The 10,646-nt window shown below is 36.2% G+C and overlaps 1 protein-coding gene across 1 annotated transcript; it reads left to right on the forward strand.

Annotated features, from left to right (window-relative positions):
* The first annotated feature begins 4,151 nt into the window (after positions 1-4,151).
* LOC112422637 (uncharacterized) lies at positions 4,152-4,735 on the forward strand. Its single transcript, XM_024785891.1, has one exon. The coding sequence runs from the start codon at positions 4,152-4,154 to the stop codon at positions 4,704-4,706; it is 555 nt and encodes a 184-aa protein (XP_024641659.1). The 3' UTR covers positions 4,707-4,735.
* The last annotated feature ends 5,911 nt before the right edge of the window (positions 4,736-10,646 follow it).

The following is a 10,646-nucleotide window of genomic DNA, read 5'->3' on the forward strand; positions in this document are numbered from 1 at the left end:
TTACAAATTTACCCCTCCACTATGTCACTTGATGTATTCTCTTCAATTTTTGTTTTTCGACTATAATTGGTGCTGTTGAGATTCTATTTATGTTATTTTTAGAGCAGAGGTGTTTTTTTTTTTTTTTGGAGGGGGCTGGAAAAAAGTATCACATTTTCATGCAACCTGCAAATTGGATTCTTTTAGTAATGTGGTGGTGCTATCAAGTTGTGGTGTTTTTAAGTCATTCAAAGGAAGATTTTGTTGGTTGCAGGGGAGATTGGCTTCATAACCATGGGGTAGCATTGGCTACCCCCAAAAGGAAAAAAATCTCGAATAATTAACATGCTGCTTTTATATGTAGCTACCCCATTCAAATATTATTTAACAACTTCAAACAATTTTGTTAGTTCAAGGAGAGATGATATTAAAAATACATTTGTAATCTATTTAGTTTAGTGTTAATTATGAATAAATTTGACTTCTGAAAACTCGATAGAACTCAACTTTTATAAATAATTTTTTTTAGATTTTTTTTTTTTGTTGCAGTTTCATTAAATATAAGTAAAAATTGTGATAGCTTCGCCGTTGGTTGGTTGAGAGGTTAATTTTTTGTTGATTTGTGTCACTATATATAAGTCATTGAATCGAGGCTTTGATATCATGTAAATAACGAAGTAAATTAGAAATCATTCAACAAAAAAAAAATGTTGATATTGGATTCAACCTATATTGTTCTTCTTGCCTTTGAAACCCTTATTCATCTTCTTTTTGCAATTAGCAGAGATCTTCAAAATGGAAATAATGATATCTCTTGCGAGTAAATAGTAAAAGAAGTAAAACCAATACATTAATCAGATAGATATTGCAAACTGTAATGATCATATTCATTTTATGCTGAGAAAAAACTAGTATTATACTTTCACATACATCGATCTATTTGTCAATAAAAATGTATAGATGTGGCTGTGACCCATCGCCATATTGAAGCATATTGCTATCATTATAATGATAAGAAAGGGGGTTGCAGGTTAGGTGGTTGAAGGAATCTAAATGGTTCTTTTAGGTAAGTGGTGTTGGAGGTTAAAAGAGAGAATGGCCTCATATTACGTGTAGAAGGGGAGGGTGGTTTAGTGTGGTGGCGTAATTTAATCAATATTAGTCAGGATTTTGGGGTGGGTGTGGGAAGATGGATTGATGATGATATTGTTTGTGAGGTTGGTGAGGGAGCTTCGATTTTATTTTGGTGTGATCCTTGATTGAAAGAAGGGGTTTTGAATGATAAGTTCAGTCGTCTTTTTTATCTTTCTGATAATAAAATGGCAATTGTGGCTGAGATGAAGCATTTAGGTTGGGATGAGCGTGGGGAGGCTTGGAAATGGCGTAGGAGGTTATGAGCTTGGGAGGAGGATTTGTTGAGGGAGTGTAGCACTTTCTTGAATCCTATTGTTTTGCAGGATGATTTTCCTAAGAGGTGGCTATATAATCTACATACCTAAAAAAAAAATATACGGTCAATAGTGCTTACATTTTTTTATTATCAGCAAATCAACAAAGCATTGAAGTTGATCATCATCTTTTTGACATCGAGATGTTCTTCTGAAAGTTAATCTTTTTGTATGGTGTCTTCTCTGTAACCGTCTTCCGATGAAAGACAATTTGACCAAGAGGGTGGTGATTCCAGCTACAACTTAGTCTTGTGTGGGATACTGTGATTAAATTGAGGATACGACTCATCATTTTTTTCATTGTGAATTCAATTGTTGACCGAATCAACGATTACACATTGGATTTGATTCCAGGTGAAGAGAAAACATATTTGAGCTACAATACACTATATTCACGAAACATAATGCAATGGATGATCTTCACACAAACTGAGATTAAATGTAGAAGTGTTAGTTATGCTATAAAGGAATATAGATAAAAAAAATTAGGATTGTGCAATGGAACAAGGCTGATTATAACAATGATGTGAAAAATATGCTCTTAGAGAAAATGTGATATTCGAAAGTAATATCGGCGGCAAAGTTTGTATACCTAGGTCATCTCTAACACCTTATGACGTAAGAATTCCTTTCAAATTTTAATGGAGTCAAATTCCTTTAGTTCTTTCATTGCAATGACTATATAGTAATAAGAATCAAGGTCAATCACTTGAAAATGTCGGAATATATTTGTCAACGTCTGTGTTCTTACATGATAAATTATATGTTGCAATTTCAAGAGTTACTTCAAGAGAAGGATTGAAGATATTGATAACTTATGAAGATGACGAAGATGCTATTGTAACTTCAAATGTGGCCTATAGAGAAGTATTTTGTAATTTATCATAACTAACGTTGTCTGCAACTCATTTCAAGTACTTATCATACTATGTTTAATGCTAAAACAATATTTTTCTATTACTTAATTGACATAGATGGAAATATATAATATAACTTATCGATAAGACCCTTGCGACACACGGGTTGAAAGTCTAGTGATAAGTGCTAGAAAGTTGTAATTTAAGTGATATATTTTAGGCACTTTTGTTACTTGTTTTGCAAGTTATTAAGGGAAAAGCCGAGAAATAAGTGATTATTGCCCTTTTACGCTTTATCTATCTTACTTCACCCATTTGTGCAGGATTCGAACTCAAGACATCAAGCAAAGAGAAGAAAATCGAGAAAAGTACAAAAAGGCAGAAAAAGGAGATCACTCGCCTCCAACTCGCCATGGCAAGCAGCAAAGGCGAGCAATTCCAGAATGCAACAAAGATCACACGCCACCAACTCGCAATGGCGAGTAGAAGGCGAGCTTACTCGCCATGGCGAATGGAAGGACTCGCGAGGCGAGTAAGGGCGGTTTAGCCTCTAAATGCTGACGTGGCACAAACCCAATGGGGAAGAAACTTCAACTCGCCATGGCGAATGAAGCAGCTCGCGAGGCGAGTGAAGGCAGACTCAGAATTCTATAAATAGCCCACTCAACCATTTCAGAAAAAGATAGTTTTTATATAGTTTTTTACTTAGTTTTTCTCTGAGTTTTTCACTTGTAATATTTCTAGAGAGAGAGATAGGGCTTGTTCTTCATAGAGTGAGAGTGATAGAGAGTGGATTCTTCATTCTTTGTTGAGAAATCACAAGTTGTAAATGAATCTTTCTCCTTCAATTCATTCTTGCAAGGCTTCCATGACAATGAGTAGCTAAATCTCCTTTGTTGGGATTAGAGGTACTTGATCTTAGCTTAACATGTAATCTTTTGATCTATAAATATATGGTTCTAGCATTTGATTTGATATTGATGTTATTCTTGCACTTTAATCTTTATCTTTGATTTAATTGTGATTGAGAAATACTTTTGAATCTAGGTTTAGAAAAACCATCTATCAAAACATAGGTTCTAGACATGGAATCGATGTTTTGATAATCACTTTGTGTATCCAAACCTAAAGCTTTCTTAGCATTCAATAGATCGAGAAATCATCGATTGGACGATAAGATCGACTCTTGAATCATTCAATAGTTTGAGACATCGACGATTGAATGATACAATTGATTTCACAATATTGTTTGGACACGAATAGTGTTGTCGAGGGATACGTGATAATATCAAAGAAAAGCTAGAATCCATGTATGATCATTAGGTTACGTGCGACGCTTGATCAAGGAACTCTAATCCTAACAAGTTTCACGCCCTATTAATCTCAATTTTATCGTTTGCAAATGAGTTACTAAAACAAACAACCAATTATCTTTTTAACTTGGAATGGTATTTGGTGTCGAACGGTCCGCGATATCGCACTAGTCCCTGAGGAGACGATATAAATACTTACAATTGTTTGATGCAAAAATACTACATCAAAATGGCGCCGCTGCCGGGGACTGGCGTTTAGATATCGTAGACATCGCGACTATTTTATCATTTTAAGCATCAGTATATACTCTGTAAATATATTTTCTTTTGGATAGTTATTGGTACTAACCCCTCTTTGCATACAAAGAAAAATTTCTTGTTAGTTATATCCGTTTCAGATTCTCTACATAAATGAAATCATGGCTGATCATGGTTATAACAACTTCTACACTCCACTGGAATATGAATCATATCAACAGTATCAACAATATCCCTCTGAAGATGAACGAATATCAAAGATGGAAAATACTTTGAATATCTTCATGCAGCAATCCATGATAAACATGCAGGATACCAATCAGAGATTGAAGAATCTATCCTTTCAGATGGAAATGATGCAAGAACAAATCATGGATATTCAAGCCAACATTCAATCCACTCACGGAAAACAAGAAAATAATTCAAATACATTTGAGGAAGTCGGAAAGATTGTTGAAGAAGGTGTTGATGATACCGAGGAAGACATAATACTAGAAGAATGTAGCACCATGAAAATGGTGGAAGAATTAGAGCCACTACATCCAGAAGAATTTCCTCAAGAACGGCCATATACTGAAGAGGCCGAAACTGTTGAAAATGAAGAAGTGATGGAGGTGACAGAGAAAGAGGATCGGATACTAATCAAGGAAGAATCAATGGAAGAAAAGGGGAAGAAAGTGAACAAGGTGGAGATTGATCGGATCATAGATGAGATTTGTGCCTTGTTCAATAAACCAAAGTTAGGGAGGATATGGACTCCACATCAATTATATTTCAAATTCATGGAATTCCTCCCAACACGCAGGATTGAAAAAGATGATGTGTTGTCCGTTTCATTTTGGCCACCCTAACGAAAAAGGCGTCGAGCTAACGACGTTAAACAAGCGCTTGTTGGGAGGCAACCCAACTTTGTAAGTTATTTATTGTTTTAATGCATACTAGGTGTAATAGTCATGTGCATACCAAAAACCATTCAAAAATCAGAAGCCAAAAGAAAGCAAAAACCTGAACTGTCATTACTCGCGAGGCGAGTAAAACAACTCGCCATGGCGAGTAAACTGGTCATTGACTGCGTTGACCAACCAAACCACTCGCCATTGCGAGTAAATTCGGTCGCGAGGCGAGTAACAGCAGTTCTGACAGTTTCAGTTTCCAAAACCACTAACTCCTTCATTTATTTCTCTTAACTACCCATTACCAACAATTTTCTTTTCATTTTCGGTTTTCATTTCTCTCTCATCAAAATCTCTCAAACATTTCTTCTCCCAAACAAACAACAAACCCTAAAATCTCAAAGTTTTCCACACAAATTCAAAATCAAGTCAAGCTTCACATCATACCTGCACTTGTATTTCTTTCAATTCAGGTTTGTTGTTGTTTTCCTCCTTAAGCTTTAATGCATGAATGTTCAAAACCCTAGGGTAGAAGATTTTGCTGTGTACTAAATCTGTAAAAATGGCACCCACATGACTGAGATGAAACAAAATCATGCATGAATTCGTAATGTCCTTCATTCATATTCACATTTTTTGATAACCCTTTTGTAAAAAGTTCCAATAAAATGGGTTTTTGTGGAACAAATTCGATTTTTCACCAAATGCATGATTTAGTTCATCTTACTGTCATCATCAGGGTCGCAATGGTCATAATTAGGGTTAGGAATCATAAAACTGGAACAACTTTTGAAAAAGGGTCGTTTTTGCCATTTTCTGGGCAACTCGCCATGGCGAGTATTCATCTGGAAACCCAGAATTTTTTCTCAACTCGCCATGGCGAGTTCAATTGCTCGCGAGGCGAGTTTCATCAGCACCTGAATTTTTTTTTCTGAAACAAGCCTCTGACACTCCAATTGCTCTTTATTGCTTCCATACTGATGTTTAATTATCTATTCTGTTGTGTATGGTATTTCCTGGTTGTGTTTGCAGGTATGGCTCCTAAGAAACCCGTGAATACCGGCAAAAGGAAGAAAGGTGAAACATCCACATCTCAACCCCCACCTAGAAACCAACCATTTGACCGAGAGAGATTTAAATCTCGTTACCACCAAGACAGATACCGGGAGTTGCTTAAACAGAGCATGTGGCCCGAGAAAGTGTTTAACATAAACCCTCAAGGACCCTACCAAGACCTCTTGAAGCTTTTAACTGACCAATGGTGGGGAAGACTGCTCCAACCTATCACCGCAATCAATGCTGAGCTCGTGCGTGAATTTTACGCCAATGCTCTTCCTGAAAACCTCACCGATCCATTTGTCTATGAAACCTTTGTGAGAGGTCGCACCATCCGCTTCGATCGCGAAGCTATTAACATCTATCTCGGTAACAGCTTCCCACTAAGTGATGAGGATGAGATGGATGAATTCCATGACAACCAAAATCGAGGCACCTTTAACATTGAGCCAATGAGAGAAACAATCAAAAGGGCTATCTTACTAGAGGGTGAAACCTATGACGTGAGTAATGCTGGAAGACATCACAGAGCACAATATAAACTCATGAACAAAACTTGCAAATTCATCTTGAAGTTTATCCTTCACAATGTCAGACCTAACAACCACTTGTCCGATTGCACTGTGGATGTATGCCCACTCATATACTACATTCTCAAGGGCTTCAAGGTTGACATAGCCCGCACATTAGCATGGGAGTTAAGGCTGGTCACCCTCCAAGGAAAAAGTGAGCCAAAAACCCGCCTAGCTTTTCCTGGACTCATCATGGGCTTGATTAAAGATTCACGAATGAAGTTGCCCATCGCTGTACATGAGGAACTCCGGAACCCCGTTGATGATGACTTCATCAGACGTTACATCATGAGTGACCCAAAGCCGGAAAAAGGAAAACAAGCCTCATCTTCTCAGGCACATCATCCACAATCAGGGTCCGAACCATTTCAGATGCCAACCACAACTGCCTTTGACTTTGCCAGCTACACTCAATGGCAATACCAGTGCCATACCCATACTTGGAATATGCTGGAAGCTACAAACCGTGCTAATACTTATCTTCAGCAGTCTCAGTATTTAGTGCAGCAGCAGGCAGATTACCCTCCGGAGGTGATGTCACAATTTATGACACCAGAGGCCTTTCAAGCTCATGTTTCTTGGCCTGAGGGCAGGCCAGATCCTTACGGAGGGGGTGGATCATCGTTCGGGACGCTTTCTGACGATATATTGATGGGAGATTCTGACAGAGACGATCCAGACAGAGTCCCAAGTGCAACTGGTGGTTCAGATGATGATGACATGCAGGGTTGAGGAGGAAGAGAAGAGACGTGAAAGTTCACCTTTATTGAGTGACATTTTATAAGCTTTCAGTCGATTCTTTCCCTTCTCTTTTATTTCCTTTATTTGCTTTCGATTCCAGCTATTTTAACAAATATTTGCTTCTGTTGTTTTATCTTGGCACTTATGACTCATAATTTTGTTCACTTATTTTAACTATTTTAACTATTACTTTGTTCACTTATTGTGGGATATTATGTTTAAACAATTGCTTTAATTAGTATTGTGATGTTCACATTGTTCAAAGTTGTATTGTGTTGTTTTATATTAGCACTTTTGGTTTATATCAAGTACTTTGTTTTTGAAAATTGTGGAAGTTTCTCTAGTTTATCACTCTTGCTTATTGAAAAGAAAATGCTCAAAGCTTCAAATTTCAAAGCGCTTGAAAGAGCCAAAACTTGAGCAAAATTCTCGGATGATTGATAATGATAGATAGTTTGTGATAAAGCGCAAAGCCAAGGTACAAGTTTCCAGTTTTTCTAGGTTTTTACTTGAATAGGAAACAAGTACTTTGCACAAATTTCAATTCATTTAGTTCTCCTCGATAATGTGTTTGTTTGTGAACCACTTAGTACTAGCCAAAAAGTGAGGAAACCTCAAATATTTGTACTATATGCAAGGAGACCAGCATTCATTGTTTTAACTCGGTCATTTTATGTTAAATCTAATATTTGTTTTGAATTGTGTAAAGACATGGAAAGGATCAAGGCATATTTTGTTTAATGAGAGAAACATACTTGACCACAAATAGCCTACCTTGTGAGAAGAGCGAGTATTTGTTAACCCACTTGAGCCAAATGAAGCAAGGTCCTCAATTATGAACTGTCAATTCATAAGCACAATGCTTGATGAATTCGCCCTATATTTTTAAAAATCCAGTTCATTTTTGTTGCACTATCGGACCTTGATATGTTTTAATTGTTGAACCCTAAACCTTCATCGTTATTTGTCCCTTTTTGCCATAGATTAAGGGAACATTCAAATAGGGTATGTTTTCATTCAAGTTGGGGAGAAAAAGGTAGATGTCATCATTTGTCAAGTAAATTGGTGTAATCAGAAATTTTGATCAAGACAACATTGTTTGTATATAAAAAAAAAAAAAAAAAAAAAAAAAATGTGTACATGATAAAAATGAGAAAAGAAGAAAAAGAAAAAGAAAGAAAAATCCAAAAATAGAATAAGTTGTCAAGATCAAGGAGTATCATGTTTTAACACCAAGGGTTTGTTAGGGAATTCTAGTAAATTTGTCTTTTGAATGTGAATAGAAGGAATGTTCCCTTATGCTTGGCCATTTGAATTCAATTGACCCACAAATGTCCTTTCTTTTGTAGCCAAGCCAAATTACAACCCTAAAAGACCTTTTGATGCATGTTTTTATGCTTTTTGAAATGATAATTGGATGGACATATAACTTGATTTGGATGTTAACTTGATTGCCGGATGTGTGTTCATAACCCTCACTCATTTGATTTCAATTGAATATCTACTTACAAAGAAGTGTGTTAGGTGTGGTTCGTGAATAAATATTTTATTGACTTGAACTATTTGACATGAACTTTGTGCATAGGACTCATTTCATATTTGTGGTAGAATTCCAGATTAGTTGGAAACTCAGACTTGCCCGCGCATTCTCTTTGAATCATTCATCTAAAAATGTTTTCAAACCTTTTGTACTTGTGTCTTGTCATATTAACTTGTTTGATTTTCAAGATTTTGTTTGAGGACAAACAAAGAGTTAAGTTGGGGAGAGTTTGATAAGTGCTAGAAAGTTGTAATTTAAGTGATATATTTTAGGCACTTTTGTTACTTGTTTTGCAAGTTATTAAGGGAAAAGCCGAGAAATAAGTGATTATTGCCCTTTTACGCTTTATCTATCTTACTTCACCCATTTGTGCAGGATTCGAACTCAAGACATCAAGCAAAGAGAAGAAAATCGAGAAAAGTACAAAAAGGCAGAAAAAGGAGATCACTCGCCTCCAACTCGCCATGGCAAGCAGCAAAGGCGAGCAATTCCAGAATGCAACAAAGATCACACGCCACCAACTCGCAATGGCGAGTAGAAGGCGAGCTTACTCGCCATGGCGAATGGAAGGACTCGCGAGGCGAGTAAGGGCGGTTTAGCCTCTAAATGCTGACGTGGCACAAACCCAATGGGGAAGAAACTTCAACTCGCCATGGCGAATGAAGCAGCTCGCGAGGCGAGTGAAGGCAGACTCAGAATTCTATAAATAGCCCACTCAACCATTTCAGAAAAAGATAGTTTTTATATAGTTTTTTACTTAGTTTTTCTCTGAGTTTTTCACTTGTAATATTTCTAGAGAGAGAGATAGGGCTTGTTCTTCATAGAGTGAGAGTGATAGAGAGTGGATTCTTCATTCTTTGTTGAGAAATCACAAGTTGTAAATGAATCTTTCTCCTTCAATTCATTCTTGCAAGGCTTCCATGACAATGAGTAGCTAAATCTCCTTTGTTGGGATTAGAGGTACTTGATCTTAGCTTAACATGTAATCTTTTGATCTATAAATATATGGTTCTAGCATTTGATTTGATATTGATGTTATTCTTGCACTTTAATCTTTATCTTTGATTTAATTGTGATTGAGAAATACTTTTGAATCTAGGTTTAGAAAAACCATCTATCAAAACATAGGTTCTAGACATGGAATCGATGTTTTGATAATCACTTTGTGTATCCAAACCTAAAGCTTTCTTAGCATTCAATAGATCGAGAAATCATCGATTGGACGATAAGATCGACTCTTGAATCATTCAATAGTTTGAGACATCGACGATTGAATGATACAATTGATTTCACAATATTGTTTGGACACGAATAGTGTTGTCGAGGGATACGTGATAATATCAAAGAAAAGCTAGAATCCATGTATGATCATTAGGTTACGTGCGACGCTTGATCAAGGAACTCTAATCCTAACAAGTTTCACGCCCTATTAATCTCAATTTTATCGTTTGCAAATGAGTTACTAAAACAAACAACCAATTATCTTTTTAACTTGGAATGGTATTTGGTGTCGAACGGTCCGCGATATCGCACTAGTCCCTGAGGAGACGATATAAATACTTACAATTGTTTGATGCAAAAATACTACATCATCTAGTAAGTTAAAATTAATCCATATTAACCTAATGCTAATCCAAACTCAATTTGAGTATCCTAAGTGTTTGAAAAATTCATATAAATCCTCAAAAACCCTCCTCGATATAATTTTTTAGTTCCCTAAATGAGTTTGTTTATGAATAGAAAATTAATCCCAATGCTCTCTTCTCTCAATGTCTTCTATTTCTTCCATTTCCTCATTCCTTTTTTTCCGAAATCCTCCCCTTCCGTCTAAACTCCTAAACAAAACCTAAACAAACCAAATAATAAACGCACATAATACGAGCCATAATATGTTCCCTCCTGTGTTTCAATACCATTGAGTTTATATATTATCTATTTCAGCTCCATTTGCTACGCTTGTACATATTATCTATTTAATATTTTTTTCGT

This window comes from Medicago truncatula, chromosome 6, assembly GCF_003473485.1.
Source record: "Medicago truncatula cultivar Jemalong A17 chromosome 6, MtrunA17r5.0-ANR, whole genome shotgun sequence".
Classification (NCBI taxonomy): Eukaryota; Viridiplantae; Streptophyta; class Magnoliopsida; order Fabales; family Fabaceae; genus Medicago; species Medicago truncatula.